The sequence below is a fragment of the Budorcas taxicolor genome, chromosome 9 (assembly GCF_023091745.1).
Source record: "Budorcas taxicolor isolate Tak-1 chromosome 9, Takin1.1, whole genome shotgun sequence".
NCBI classification, from domain to species: domain Eukaryota; kingdom Metazoa; phylum Chordata; class Mammalia; order Artiodactyla; family Bovidae; genus Budorcas; species Budorcas taxicolor.
The window spans coordinates 40712411-40729297 of NC_068918.1; the positions used below are offsets into that span (position 1 = coordinate 40712411).

At 36.3% G+C, this 16887-nt stretch overlaps 1 protein-coding gene across 1 annotated transcript in view; it reads left to right on the forward strand.

The window, feature by feature from the left end:
* Window positions 1–16887, forward strand: part of ASCC3 (activating signal cointegrator 1 complex subunit 3) — a 315102-nt gene that overhangs the window by 27297 nt on the left and 270918 nt on the right. The window contains exon 4 of the mRNA XM_052645754.1: window positions 14992–15112. Within this exon, the coding sequence (XP_052501714.1) occupies window positions 14992–15112 (121 nt within the window). The remainder of the gene's footprint in view (window positions 1–14991; window positions 15113–16887) is intronic.

A 16887-nucleotide genomic window follows, 5' to 3' on the forward strand; every position in this document is an offset into this window, starting at 1 on the left:
TCTTTCATGAAAGTTTGACACTACTAGTATGCTAATAAACTTATCTCACCTGGTGTCTTTTGTAGTTAGCAAATCATATTTTCTGGTTCGTTTATTCAGATTTTCTATTTCTTCTTAAATCCTTTGACAATTATATTTTTCTATGAAATTAGCCATTTCATTAGCCACATATTCAAGCTGTTTGCTCTCAAGTTATTCATGTCTTCTTATTAAAAAAATTTTTTTACACCAACTTTTAGTTATGTTGCCCTAGTCTTTTTGTCTGTACTTTCTTATTTTTGATACAAGAGTGTTTGCTTTCAAATAATCAGGTTTTAATTTTGCTGGTCTTTATTTTTTCTCACGTAAGTTTTGGCTTTTATTCGTATAGCAGGTATCCATTTTAAATAATAAGACATCTGGTAGTTTCCCATCTTTAGATACAAAGGGTTTGAGACAAGCCTGATGTCCTTCTGGTTACATCCAGTTATAACAGATATAATTGTTTCACAGTGGAAATAGGTTTCTTCTTTGAAATTTTTAACCTGTTTATGACTACTTGTTTTTAAATGCTATCGATAATAATCATGATACCATTTGAAATACTCTAAAAATATAAAATGACATCAAGGACATTTATTGTATCTGCAAAATAAAATAGATCCCAAGGAGAATATTAAAAGATATGTATATTTTATGATGTGGTAACTAGTGCAGTTTGAAAATGACATCATACTGGCCATTAATTTCCCCTTTTCATTACACATTTTCTTCACAAATATTTGTTAAGCATCTTTTTTTTATACGTAAGGCATTTTACTAGGTAGTTTTTATTTAAACCACAAGTGTATGGTCCTTTAACTATACAAATATTTATCAGCAGTAGGAGAATCACCTTGATTGATAGAGCTTTAAAAGTTATTTTTCCTTGAATCAGTTATCATCATTTTTTAAATTAATAAACTTTTAAAATAGCAGCATTGTTTACAGAAAAATTGAGCAAAAAGGATAGAATGTTTCAGTATACCTTCTTTTGTTCTGTTTTGTAAATCCTTTTAATAGAAAACAACTGCTTTATTATCTCCTAGAAATTTGGTGCTTACTTGAAAGTCTCTTTTAATTTCATGGCTGCAGTCACCATCTGCAGTGATTTTGGAGCCCCCAAAATAAAGTCTGACACTGTTTCCACTGTTTCCTCATCTATTTCCCATGAACTGATGGGACCAGATATCATGATCTTTGTTTTCTGAATGTTGAGCTTTAAGCCAACTTTTTCACTCTCCTCTTTCACTTTCATCAAGAGGCTTGTTAACTCCTCTTCACTTTCTGCCATAAGGGTGGTGTCATCTGCATATCTGAGGTTATTGATGTTTCTCCTGGCAATCTTGATTCCAGCTTGTGCTTCATCCAGCCCAGTGTTTCTCATGATGTACCGTGCATATACTTTAAATAAGCAGGGTGACAATATCCAGCCTTGACGTACTCCTTTTCCTATTTGGAACCAGTCTGTTGTTCCATGTCCAGTTGTAACTGTTGCTTCCTGACCTGCATATAGATTTCTCAAGAGGCAGGTCAGGTGGTCTGGTATTCCCATCTCTCTCAGAATTTTCCACAGTTTATTGTGATCCACACAATCAAAGGCTTTGGCATAGTCAATAAAGCAGAAATAGATGTTTTTCTGGAACTCTCTTGCTTTTTCAAGGATCCAAAGGATGTCGGCAATTTGATCTCTGGTTCCTCTGCCTTTTCTAAAACCAGCTTGAACATCTAGAAGGTCACGGTTCACGTATTGCTGAAGCCTGGCTTGGAGAATTTTGAGCATTACTATACTAGTATGTGAGATGAGTACAATTGTGCGGTAGTTTGAGCATTCTTTGGCATTGCCTTTCTTTGGGATTGGAATGAAAACTGACCTTTTCCAGTCCTGTGGCCACTGCTGAGTTTTCCAAATTTGCTGGTATATTGAGTGCAGCACTTTCACAGCATCATCTTTGAGGATATGAAATAGCTCCACTGGAATTCCATCACCTCCACTAGCTTTGTTTGTAGTGATGCTTTCTAAGGCCCACTTGACTTCACATTCCAGGATGTCTGGCTCTAGGTTAGTGATCACACCATCATGATTATCTGGGTGGTAAAGATCTTTTTTGTATAGTTCTTCTGTGCCTTCTGTGTACTCCTCGGAAGGAAAGTTATGACCAGCTTAGATAACATATTCAAAAGCAGAGACATTACTTTGCCAACAAAGGTCCGTCTAGTCAAGGCTATGGTTTTTCCAGTGGTCATGTATGGATGTGAGAGTTTGACTGTGAAGAAAGCTGAGCGCTGAAGAATTCATGCTTTTGAACTGTGGTGTTGGAGAAGACTCTTGAGAGTCCCTTGGACTGCAAGGAGATCCAACCAGTCCATTCTGAAGGAGATCAGCCCTGGGATTTCTTTGGAAGGAATGATGCTAAAGCTGAAACTCCAGTACTTTGACCACCTCATGTGAAGAGTTGACTCATTAGAAAAATCTCTGATGCTGGGAGGGATTGGAGGCAGGAGGAAAAGGGGACGACTGAGGATGAGATGGCTGGATGGCATCACCGACTCGATGGACGTGAATCTGAGTGAACTCTGGGAGTTGGTGATGGACAGGGAGGCCTGGCGTGCTGCGATTCACGGGGTTGCAAAGAGTCGGACACGACTGAGCGACTGAAGTGAACTGAACTGAACTGAAAGTCTTTATCACATTGTTCTGTATTACCTACTTCTGAGTAAACTTAAGTTCCTGTGTTGATTTTGTTGACTGTCATTTTTAGTTTAAGGTTTGTTCATATGTTTTAAAATTTTAATTTTTATGCTGATGTTGATTTGTGGGATCTTCCCTCTACATTCCCCTTCCTTCCCATCTTAGATTGCTATAGAAGGTGTGGCCCCAAATCTCATCTTGATGGTAGTTCTTTTCAGGCCCTTCTCATGAACAGGGGAGCTCTGTGCCCATGCTCTGGCTTCACCTAAGTCCCCTGGCTCTGCTTCCCACATTGTTTGCAGCATTTTTCATCTAGATTATCTCCCAGGAGCCAGGCTCCTGGCCTTGCTGTCCAAAACTGAAGCTCAGCTTGTCACTTTTACCCTACTCAGTGCTTTACTTTTTTTTTTCTCGATTTATGGTCCAGAGAGATATTTTTCTTGTTTTTAAGTTTGAGGTATCTTTTAGGTTTTTCCCTTTTTCTGTCTTGCCAGAGAAGGTGCATTCAGGTGTGAATTTTGTGTCATACTTTCTTTTTCATCTTAATTGCTAATACTTGTTATCGGAAGGCAGCCTCGTTCCTGTGTTAAGTGTAAAAGGGAGATTTTTTTTCAAAATAATTTTAAGAAATTTAAATGTAAAACATATTGTATTTTTTTAAAAAGAGAAATGACTGTGGTTATCCTTTAAGATCATCATTATTGTTTATTGTGACAAACTGTTTATGGGGTTTTTTTTGTTTATAAGCATTCTACAATTTGAAAATAGTAGACTAAATTCAATATATAGAAAGTCAGTTGTACTGTCAGAATCCATGACCAATAAATACTTTTTCAGCTATTCTTTCTACTTAGGGTTAAAATGGAAATCTTAAGTTTGCTCAAGACAATGTAAAATTAATCATGATGGTTTTGTTGTTTTAATAAGAATAACTAATACTTGTAGCCTTTACAGGTATTTTGATAATTTTAACAAAACATTCCCAGGAACTCATTGTTACTTACTTTATTATTTTTATTGTTGGTTAGTGGCTAAGTCACTAGGTTGTCTGACTCTTTGTGACCCCATGGACTGTAACCCACCAGACTCCTCTGTTCATGGGATTTCTTTCCCAGGCAAGAATACCGGAGTGGGTTGCCATTTCCTTCTCCAGGAACATTATTATTTAGCTTTATTTTGTTATTTTAAAAGAATTTATTTCTCTACTTTTGGCTGTGCTGTGTCTTCGTTGCTGCGGGGGCTTTTCTCTAGTTGCTGGCAGCGGGGTTAGCTCCTCGTTGCAGTGCACGGGTTTCTCGTTTTGGTGAGTTCTCTTGCTGCAGAGCGCAGGCTTTAGGGCTCTGTGGCTTCAGTAATTGTGGCATGCGGGCGCTAGACCACAAGCTCAGTAGCTGGTACATGAGCTTAGTTGCTTCTAGGCGTGTGGGATCTTCCTGGACCAGGGATCAAATCTGTGTCTCCTGCATCGGCAGGTAGACTCTTTACCGCTGAGCCACCAAGGAAGCCCTATTTTGGTACTTTTAACCCTGTGTCTTGTTTGTATGGGTACTTTGTTCTCATAACTTTATTGCTTATGCATTTTATATATTAACTAATACCCAGGAAAAGTGATGTGTTCTATAATATTCCTGGGGACTCAATTTCTGTGTAGAGAGTTTAGTGTCTTAAAAATCCTCCAGATAGAAAGTTCCTGTAATAAATGATGTGATTTTCCTTGTCTCTGCCAGTAAGGAAAGAGGCTGAACATTATTCCCTGTGTATTACCATGAGACATAATAAATAAGTCTCATACCAACATTAAATGTATATTTGAGGAGTTACAGGTATTGCTTTCTGTGAAAATGTTAAGTTGCTTTTAATATACAATTAAATAAGCTTACTTGGAGAGTAATACTTTATTCACTTGGTCCATTTTGTAAATCTAGTCATTTAAATGCTCAAGCAAATTTTTAATTTCTGTTTGCAAGCTGCTGTTCCTTTCTCTAACTAGCTTAGTTCAAAATGCCATCATGGCTCTTCTGTTAATACTTAGAATATAATGTATTTCCCACACTTTCTGCATCTCTATACCTCTCCAGTTAGATAATAGGATAATAGATTTACTTATTAACTCAAATGATTAAATTGTTAAACATTTATTGCCATTCGAACTGATAATTATAATGTTGTTAAAGGTTCTGAAATAGTTTTTCAGTGGTCAGATTTTTTAGAAAATGCTGTGTTAGTCTGATTCCCATGTGGTTACACTGTACTTGATTAGAAAAGAAAAGGTCTTTCATTTGAAAAATAAGATTTGGTAGAGGAAAAAAGTTTATTCCTTGGTCCTTGTACCGTTAGTTATCAGCTGATTTGTCAACATGATAAGGGGTTTTTTGATTTATATAATTTCTTGTGTTCATTCCAAATAATGGCAATTTGTGAAAACCTATTTTATTTATTGTTAGTGATTCTTTGTACCCTTAATGGACCAAAAGTTAAAAAACAATGGTTAAACCAGAATTTGGTTTGTATTATCTAAAAATAAAACTTCATCTGATTAGGTAATATATGTTTATTATTGTAGAAAATTTGGAAAAGACAAAAATGAAAAATGTGCAGTTTAGTGATATTCTTTCAGCATTTCTCTCAATATGACTTGCTTGCATATTTTTATGGATGAGATAATTTGTGTAAAAAACAGAATTTAATGAAATAAAAATTAAAGACAATTGTCAAAAGCAAACTAGATATCCTTCAGTAGGGAAATAGATGAATAAACTGTGGTATATCCATATGATGGAATAGCATTCAGTGATTAAAGAAAATGAGCCTGCAAGCCATGAGTAGTGCTAAGTGAAAGAAGTCAATCAGAAAAGGGTGTGCACTGTATAATTCCAACTAAGTGACATTCTGGAAAAGGCAAAACTCTGGATACAGTCAAAAGATAAGTAGTTACCAGGGTTTGGGGAGGAAGAACAAAGGGATGGGGCACAGGGGATTTTTAGGGCAGTGGACTCCTCTGTTATGATAGTATAATGATGGGTACATGTAGGCATCATACATTTGCCAAAACTTGTAGAATATACAACACAAAAAGTAAATAAACTCTATGTAAAACTATGAGCTTTAAAGAAAATCTAATTTGGTAGTCATTGTGATACAACTAGACAGATAGATTTTGCTGTATAAAAATATTCTATCTAGATCTCAGCAGAGTGTTTTACAATAGAATCAAAATATCTTCTAGCCCAGTGCTGTCTTTTTGTGCTGATTGAAGTATTCTATTTGCTTTTTAATGCAGTAGTCACTGGCCTCGTCTCTTGACATGTGGTTAATGTGGCTGAGGAGAATTAAAAAGGATGCCGTTTTGAAGAGTATTTAACTTTATTATTGATATTAAAATTCTTCCTAGTCAGAGCAGTGCAATTGAATATACCTCAGTATCAGTGTTACTGACTCTTCATTTAGCACTTTGTGATGTTTTGAGGTTCTGGTTCTATGTTCAGTTCGATTCAGTACTTTATCTTGAGAACAGTGGAGGGCAATTGAAAATTTGTTGTCAAGGGATGGACAGAAGACAGTGAATGTTGATCAGACCTGTGTTTCATAAAATTGTCATTGTTCTGTGCTCTGTGTCATTTGGATACATGTGCAAAAACCATTTAGGAAGCCCTTTGAGTGGTATAGGCAATAACTGGGAGTTTAAGACAGACAAGGAGAAAGGGTTGAAATCTGTTTAGTAATTGAGAGAACTTGAGAGTGGATTGGTTGATAGGGTTAGAGTTGGGTGTGATGGGGTAAAGAGGTGGTAAGAATGCATTTTAGCTTTTGACTTATGTAACTGGAAGGATGGCAGTCCATTCGTGGAAATAAGGGCAAGTATAAAACAGTGAAGTATGTGGAAAACTGAGAGATAGTTTTGGGCATATGTGGAATTGTGGGATGTCTTAAGACTTCCAAGTGGGAGAGGACAACTGGGCGATTAGATACATGAAGTTCAGCATAGAGATCTGGGAAGGATGTGTAAATTTATGAGTTATCAGTGTATGTGTGCTAATGGGAGTTTGAGGCTCGTATGTGAGCAGTTAAGGAAAGAACAAGGAGTGGAAGTAAGAGAAAGCCTGGGATTAAACCTTAAGGAGCTCCAATGTGTAATAGTCAAAGTGAACCTGAAGAGAAGATAGGAATGTAACAGTCAGAGTGATAGGATACATATCAAAAGAATGGTGTGTCAAGGATATCAAAGGAAAAGTGTGTTTCAAGAAGGATAAGGAATGATATATGGAGGAAGATCAAGGAAGATGGACCCAGAATAATATTCATTGTCTTTGTCAAATCTATGAATGAGGATCCTTTGAACAGAATGGATAATAATAGATAAGAGATCTGCAGTTGAAAACATTTGCATAGATATATCTTATTTTTACTTTCTTTTTCTTGTTCTACTCTTTTTTTGTGTGTTTGAAAATGTATAGATTATAATTGAACTCAGCCTTCTAAATATGATTCAGTTAATATAGTATCCTTTGAGATGCTAAATGGGGTTTTTGAGATACAGTATTCCAATTACTACAGTAAATTTTCCCCTAGCCTTCATTGCATTTAAAAAAATCCATATTGACTTGGTAAATAACCAACCTCCCTGGCTACAGTCCATGGGGTTGCAGAGTTGGACACCACTGAGCAACTAACACACACACACACACACACACACACACACACACACACACACTGTCTTTTCTGGATTTTTCTTAGGAATTTATTTGTGGGATGATATTTCTTCATCTTGTAGAAGCACACAGGGGCTTTTTCTATTTGAATATTTATTGTTGTTGATTTTACATGTGGGTTCTGTAATTGTGGAGTTTTATATTTAACTCTGTTACTTTTCCTTTGGTCTGGCAGATTATATCAGACTATTTAGAAAATCTCAAAATGTTGATTCTATCATGAGCCGTATTAAAACTTGAGTAAATTTGATTTAATATGTCTTCTAGTTTATATATCATAAAATTTTGAACAGGACAAAGCCATGGTCAATCTTCTTTTTTTTATTTTCTTTTTTTTATATTAAACTTGTAAATTTTGTATTGGTGTATAGCCAATTAACAAGGTTGTGATAGTTTCAGGTGGACAGCAAAGGGACTCAATCATACATGTACACATACCCATTCTCCCCCAAATCCCCTGCCATCCAGGCTTTCACAGAACATTGAGCGGAGGTTCCCTGCGCTAAGCCATAGGTTCTTATTGGTTATCTATTTTTTAAGATTGATTGATTGATTTAATTTTTGGGCTGTGGTGCTTTGTTGTTTTGCAAGGGCTTTTTTAGTTGGCCGTGCCTTCTCTTGTTGTGGAGCATGGGCTCTAGAGTGTGGACTCAGGAGTTGCAGCTCCCAGGCTGTAGAGCATGGGCTCCATAGTTGTAGCGCAAAGACTTAGTTGCTCTGAGGCAAGTGGGATTTTCTTGAACCAGGCATCAAACCCATGTCCCTTGCATTGCAAGGCAGATTCTTACACACTGGACCACCACGGAAGCCAGGTTATCCATTTTGAATATAGCAGTGTGCACCTGTCTATCACCATGGCCAGTTTTTGAAGAACAGCTTTAGAGGGTAGACTCCATATTGTGGTTAATTCTGTAATCCACTTAACTGTATTGTTGTACCTCATTCACGTGAATACGTTATGCCTAATGTGCATCACTAGCTGTTTCTCAGAATGCCCATTGACTATTTGATAGGGCGAATCAGTTCAGCTCAGTCACTCAGTCTTGTCCAACTCTTTGCGACTCCGTGAACTGCAGTACTCCAGGCTTCCCTGTCCTTCACCAACTCCCGGAAGTTGCTCAAACTCATGTCTACCGAGTTGGTGATCCATCCAAGCATCTCCTCTGCCATCCCCTTCTCCTCCTGCCTTCAGTCTTTCCCAGCATCAGAGTCTTTTCCAATGAGTCATTTCTTCACTGGGAGAAGGGAGACTGATTGGTCTTTATTTTGAAAGTGATTTTTTTTGGGAACTTCAGATAGACTTATTTTTGACTTTTAATGAATTCCTTAATATTGACTAGATGGAAACAGAATGGAACTGACAAACCTTTTAAAAACCTGAGTTTTATTTGCTTTAAAGCTGTTTTAGTGATTAAATACTTTGTCTAACATTTTTTGACTAACCTGAGAAATAGGATTCAAACAGGACATTAACATGACCAGAACCTTTTACTTGGAAATAATGTTTTGCATGAAAATCTTTCAGTAAACCCATAAGGCAAGTATGTTTATCATGTTTATTCTGGGGTTTCACAAACCCTCAGCATATCTCTGCATATCCTAGTTCTTGAACAGATTTGTAGTTCTTATTTAGCCCCATGATAACTTTTTTTCTTACCAGTTTTCCTAAGATTTGTAGTATAATTTTCCATGGTATATTATTTAAAGATTTTCATGACTTTATGTTTTGCTTTCATGATAATATAATGTTTCTGATTTATTTGATACTGTGTTGGGGATATAGCATCCACTATAGCTTTGTTCCTGTTGGAATAAAAATGATATAAGTCAGAATATGGTGGAAAGTGGGAATTGCCTTTCCTGAGAGAATCACAAACTACATTCATCTGTTAAAAGTGTAAGAAACAAAGAAGTCATGCTGCTTTAAACTTAGTCTGTACATGTTCTGAAATTTACTTTTGACTTTTCAGGAATGTAGTGTGTTGGTTAATTTTTCTTATTGTTTCCATTATTTTAGTCTAATGAGGAGGTACTTTAACTTGGTCATCTAATTTAATAAAAAAGGAATTATGATAACAGTGAGATCTCTGAACACCTGTATCTATTGATAAATTATTTAATAGATAATGTTGGCTTTAGCAGAATCTACCAGGAATAGGATATTACTTGTCTGTTCCTATTGTGTCTGTTCCTTTAAATCTCATATACAGCCAGAGTAGTAAAACTTGTCTTTTTATTGTTTGAGAGCTGTATTTTTTTTTTAAACTCTGTAGTTGATGCCTTCTTCTCTACCCATAGCTAACTTTTCCTACCCCCCTGCCTTTTTTTTTTTTTTCAATTTGATAGCTTCTGGAACTTGTTTGCAATGATCCAGACAGCTGTACCTTTATAAACAGCTAGTCTCAGTGCCAGATTAGTTTGTAGTGCAAATCTTGAATGAAAACTGCACCTGCTCTCAGTGTAGATGAAAATGGCAAATGTTAGGAAAAGCAGAATTTGGGATTGCTTTAAATCTGATGGCAGCTGATCTCAAAATTCTGCTGGGGATTCTTCGTTGTGGGTTAGGGAAGTCCTGCTATTCAGAGCAAAACAGCTTTCTTGTCTTTTTGGTAGATCTACAGATATGTTATTTTTAAGAAATATTAATAACATGTTCTATGCGCTGTGATTTTATACCTGAGATATTTTGTCTAGAAGTTATCTTCCAGTTACACTGGTGGTTTCCTAAAATTATGTTGGACTAAAAATTTCTGAATCTAATTTTTCATATGTCAACATTATATTTCAAATTAAATAACCTTGAGTAGCTGGGAATATATGTCAGAGTAACTGCTCCAGTAAATCACATTCTTATGGGGAAATGGTCTCAATTTAAGAATTAACACAGTCTCTGAAAGTTGGTAGGATATAAAGACATTTCATGGTGTATGTAGAGAGCATTTCCTGATACAATTTGTTTGGAGTACCAGGGGAAATGAACTCTGTAGGTATGTGTTACATTTATGGTTTTTGAATTTCTTATTTTTTAATATCACCGTTACCTTAAGCATGAGGTTGGCTTGTGTCTTAACAGCCAGTCAAAACCTACTTAAAATGCTTATCAGGAAATTTATATTTAATCTTTATCTTTAATATTTCCAACTCAAACTACCGCACAATTGCACTCATCTCACATGCTAGTAAAGTAATGCTCAAAATTCTCCAAGGCAGGCTTCAGCAATACGTGAACCGTGAACTCCCTGATGTTCAAGTTGGTTTTAGAAAAGGCAGAGGAACCAGAGATCAAATTGCCAACATCCGCTGGATCATGGAAAAAGCAAGACATTTCCAGAAAAACATCTATTTCTGCTTTATTGACTATGCCAAAGCCTTTGACTGTGATCACAATAAACTGTGGAAAATTCTGAAAGAGATGGGAATACCAGACCACCTGACCTGCCTCTTGAGAAACCTGTATGCAGGTCAGGAAGCAACAGTTACAACTGGACATGGAACAACAGACTGGTTCCAAATAGGAAAAGGAGTACATCAAGGCTGGATAGTGTCACCCTGCTTATTTAATGTATATGCAGAGTACATCATGAGAAACGCTGGACTGAAGAAACACAAGCTGGAATCCAGATTGCTGGGAGAAATATCAATAACCTCAGATATGCAGATGACACCACCCTTATGGCAGAAAGTGAAGAGGAACTAAAAAGCCTCTTGATGAAAGTGAGAGGAAAGCGAAAAAGTTGGCTTAAAGCTCAACATTCAGAAAACAAGATCATGGCATCTCGTCCCACCAGTTCATGGGAAATAGACTGGGAAACAGTAGAAACAGTGTCAGACTTTATTTTGCGGGGCTCCAAAATCACTGCAGATGGTGACTGCAGCCATGAAATTAAAAGACACTTACTCCTTGGAAGAAAAGTTATGACCAACCTAGATAGCATGTTCAAAAGCAGAGACATTGCTTTGCCAACTAAGGTCCATCTAGTCAAGGCTATAGTTTTTCCTGTGGTCATGTATGGATGTGAGAGTTGGACTGTGAAGAAGGCTGAGCACCGAAGAATTGATGCTTTTGAACTATGGTGTTGGAGAAGACTCTTGAGAGTCCCTTGGACTACAAGGAGATCCAACCAGTCCATTCTGAAGGAGATCAACCCTGGGATTTCTTTGGAAGGAATGATTCTAAAGCTGAAACTCCAGTCCTTTGGCCACCTCATGGGAAGAGTTGACTCATTGGAAAAGACTCTGATGCTGGGAAGGATTGGAGGCAGGAGGAGAAGGGGACGACAGAGGATGAGATGGCTGGGTGGCATCACCGACTCGATGAATGTGAGTCTGAGTGAACTCTGGGAGATGGTGATGGACAGGGAGGCCTGGCGTGCTGTGATTCATGGGGTCGCAAAGAGTTGGACACGACTGAGCGACTGAACTGAACTGAACTGAAGCAGTTTATTGGTTACTTTTAGTATTATAAGTCATTTTGTTTCATAATTTAAAAAAATAGCTTGTTCGATTATAGTACACATACCATACAGTTCTCTCACTTCAAGTATATAAATCAGTAATTTTTAGTATATTCTTACTACCATCACCATGGTCAACTTTAAAGCATTTACAAAACCTCAGAAAGAAATCCTGAACCTTTAGCTATTTATTTTCTCTACTCCCTCCTGACCCCGCCCCCTTGCCCCAACCCCCAAGTCCTGAACAACCACTAGCTTACTGTCTAGTAGAGATTTCCCTATTTAAGACATATCATATTAATGGAATCATAATATGTGACCTTTCATGACTAGCTTATTTCACTTAGCAAAGTGTTCTGAAGGTTCATCCATGTTGTATACTACTTCATTCCTTTTTATTCCTTAGTATTTTCCGTTGTGTGAATATACTGCTTTTTGTTTATCCATGCATGAGTTGATGGACATTTGGGTTATTCCTACCTTTTGGCTATGTTAATAGCCCTATTTATGTGCAAGTTTTTGTTTGGATAAGTTTTAAATTCTTTTGGGTATATACCTAGGGATGGAATTGCTGAGTCATATTGTAATTGTATGTTTAACTTACTGAGGAACCAGAAAACTGTTTTTCACAATGGCTACACAACTTAGTATTCCTTCAAAGTATGAGAATTCTAATTTTCTCTGCATCCTTGCCAACACATTATTTTCCATTAAAAAATTATTCTTTCCAGTGGATCTTCTTTGCATTTCTTTAGTGACTAATGATGTTTAGTATCTTTTCATGTGCTCGTTGGTCATTTATTGATTTTCCTTGGACAAATTCAGATCCTTGGCTCATTTTTTCAGTGGTTACCTTTTTATTAGTAGTAAGAACTGTTTATGTATTCTGGATACAAGTCCTTTCACAGATATATGATTGGCAAATATTTTATCCCATCCCGTGAGTTGTTTTATTCACTTTCTTGACGGTGTCCTTTAAGCAGAAGATTCTTATTTTTAGGAAGTCCAGATTATCTGTGTTTTCTTGTGTTTCTCATGCTTTTGGTGTCATGTATAAGAATCCCTTACCAAATCTGAACCCATTAAGATTTACTTCAGTAAAGAGTTCATAAGTTTGTATGTTAAATGTAGATAACTGATCCATTTCAATTTAATTTTCATGTGTGGTATAAGAGTCCAACTTCAATTTATTTCATATGGGGCTAGCCAGTTGCCCCATCGTTTGTTGAAAAGACTGATCTTTCCTCACTGAACGGTCTTGGTGTGCTTTTTGAAAACTTCACTTATTTATTAGTTCTAATACTATTTTAGTATGTTCTTTAGTATTTTCCACATAGAGAAAATTTAGTATTTTATATTTTCCAACTATTTCTACAAATAGAAATAGTTATACCTTTTCATTTTCAATCTGCGTGTTTTCTGCTTCTTTTTCTTACCTAATTGCCCTGACTTGAACCTCCAATACAATGTTCAGTAGAAGTCACAAATGCTCTTTTGTCTTGTTTCTATTCTTACTGGGAAAGTAATCCAGTGTTTCACCATTAAGTATGATGTTAACTGTGGGATTTTTATAGATGCTCCTTATCAGGTTATGGAAGTTCCTTTCTAGTCTTAGCTCATTGATTGTTTTTATCACAAAAGGATGTTGGATTTTATCAAATGGTTTTTCTGCATCTGTTGAGCTAACTATGTGATTTTTGCTTTTTTATTCTATTGCTATGATATAATATATAAATGATTTTCTTATCTTGAACTAACCTTATATTCCTGAAATAAATCTCACATTGTCATGGTATATACATTTTTCATAAATTGCTAGATTTGATCTGGGTTGCTTATATTTCCCTGAGGCTTTTGTGTCTATATTGCTAAGAAATACTCATCTGTAGTTTTCTTTTGATGTATTTGTCTGGTTGTGGGGTCAGAGTAGTACCGACCTCATAAACTGAATTGTGAAGTATTCTTTCCTCTTCTGTTTTTTGGAATTGGTTTTAACTTTTTAAATGCTTTGTAGAATTCACCATTGAAGCTATCTGGACCTGGGTTTTTCTTTGTGGGTAGTTTTTGATTACTAATTCAGTTTTCACTTGTTTTAGATCTATTCAGACTGTCTTGACTTAGTTTTGGTAGTCTGTGTCTTTCTAGGAAGTTGTCCATTTCTTCTAGTTCCACCTACAAGGCTTGTTATTATTATTTGCATGTTGGTTTAGTGGCCAGCTGAATTATTTCAGTGTAGACATTTCTTTCTCACTCCACAGTGTGTAGTTTCTGATGGTATTCCTTGTGGAGACACATCTGTGAGTTTACCTGAAGTCACTTTGGGACAAAGGTAGTGTTAGCCGAACCCTTTTTCCCACTTTCCCTGACCCCACTCAGCCATTAATCTTTACTGATTACCAGCTGACCATTCTGTTGTTTGCAAAAATGCCCTGGGCCCTAAATGGTTCCATGAACTAATCAATAAATTTGTGACCCCTTTGAAGGACTAATTCCAAAGGTTAGTGTTGATATTTATTCTCACCCCAAGAGGGGTCCTCCCAATTGTCTTTTCTCAGTTCTCTTCTGCAACTTGGTTGTTGAATCTGTGAATCTTCTAATTGTGGTTTACCACAATTATGCTGTTTTTGAGATAGCTCTTTGGCTTCAGCTTCATGGCCTTGGTTATCCCAAGAAGAACCAATTGTAAGAAACTTTTGGTCTGTGATTTAAGAGTTTTATATATGAATCGTAATTATTTTAACAGTTGGATCATGCTCTTTAATTATATAGGGCTTCTCTGGTGACTCAGTGATAAAGATCCACCTGCGATACAGGAGACCAGGGTTTGATCTCTGGGTTGGGAAGATCCCCTGGAGAAGGAAGTGGAAACCCACTCCAATATTCTTGCCTGAGAAATCCCATATAATTCAGATAGCTTTATAAAACTGAAAGCTCCTTAGCAATATGAAGAGTTTTTTTTTTTTCTTTCCTAAATTATTATTTTTTACAATTCTTTTCTAAATATTTTTTAGGTTCTTCTGTGTTAATTTAGCTTCATCGCTCTGTTGAATAGATGTTAATAACTTGAAAACGTTGATTCTGAGGTAACAGTTTGTTTTGATTTTCTTCTTCTTATAAGCTGTTTGAGCTGCTGGGACCTGATGGACTTGAACTTATTGAGAAACTCCTCCAGAACAGAATTACAATTGTAGACAGATTTCTTAATTCTTCAAATGATCACAAGTTGCAGGCTCTTCAAGGTAAGAAAGTAATCAGTGGTAATTTTACTTTAAAGGAAAAACTCATTGTTTAGCAATTTTTTAATACAATTATACTTTTAATATTCTTTGGTTATATAACTTACTGATAACATTCTCTCAAGTAGATTTTAGATATGGCAGATTATGAAACGATTATCAATGCCCTAAATAGGGTTTTATGTCAGAGAGTCTATCTGTGTTTCAGTATGGCAGAAGATTTGGATAGACAAAAAAAGAATTAAAGCAACTACATATAATGCTTAGGGTCAAATAGTGATACAATTTATAACCACATTTTTTATTTTGAAAAATTTCAGACCTTAGTAATGGTGCAAGGATAGTATAATAACTACTCACATACTCTTCATGTAGATTCACCAGTCATTAACATTTTGCTTCCATACCCACCCCTTATCTTTCTCACACACTCACACAAACACACACAAATACAAACACACACAAACACACACGTGCAGGTGTATGCATAAATGAACTCATACATGTTCAGAGTTAAAATTTTTGCTAAATGGGAAGTTGCGCACATCATAATATTTTAGATATAAAATCTTCAACATACAGTCTCCTACTTAACCTGTAGTACAGTTATCAGAGCCAGCAAGTTGAACATTTGTGTAGTCATGTATTACATATGTTTGAAGACCCCCAGAAGAATTAGAGTTGTCAAGGAAGCTAAAATTATTAAAAAAAAAAAAAAAAGCCTGACTTACTATGAGACAACTAATGCCAAACTCAGGTTTCAGGTGGCAAGTATTGATAGGAAAACTGTTTCTTACCTTTACCCAAATTTCTTTGCCAGCCTTGTAAATAGTTTGGAAGTTTTAAAAAGTGCATGAGCATAAGAAATTGGATACCCCTCTTCAAAGCAGTCAACATTTACTCTTTGTTTAGTAAGTGATATCACTTTTTTCTTACATTTATGAGTGTGGCACTGAAAGGAAATTACAAAACTAGCCTTGATTTAAATCCAAAATTTCTTAAGGGTTTTTTATACTACACTTTGATTACTGGTAGTTGCTTTGGAGTTACTTTGAGATTTCTAGAAACTTTAAAGGTTGGAATTTAGCCACTTTGTCCTTCTAAAAGTGTTTTGGTTCTTTAAGTATATTGAATACTTATAAACAAGCTTGCTCTAAAAGGACTCTCACCTGTTAAACCATGCTTAAGCAGACATTGCAATAAGCCAGCTGCTGCTGCTAAGTCACTTCAGTCGTGTCCGACTCTGTGCGACCCCATAGACGGCAGCCCACCAGGCTCCCCCATCCCTGGGATTCTCGAGGCAAGAACACTGGAGTGGGTTGCTATTTCCTTCTCCAGTGCATGCAAGTGAAAAGTGAAAGGGAAGTCACTCAGTCGTGTCCGACTCTTAGCGACCCCATGGACTGCAGCCTACCAGGCTTCTCCGTCCATGGGATTTTCCAGGCAAGAGTACTGGAGTGGGGCACCATTGCCTTCTCTGAGTAAGCCAGCAGAACTGTTTAAAATGGGTATCTGCCAGAAGAAAAGGAATGAATTTAAATATCCAGTCTTGCAATGTAATTTCTGAGAATTTGGTGTTCATTTTTTCAGTTTTTAAAGTGCTGATTCTTACTGATCCCACCTTTCATTAGTTCTAATTTATTAACAAAAGTTCAAAATATGTTCAGCGTATGTATTTTTTTAAGAAAGCTGTAGGTGATGAGTGAATGTTGTTTTTCAGTTTCATTATGGTCATTTTTGTATAACACAAACTTTATTCTACTAGGATAACTTTTACG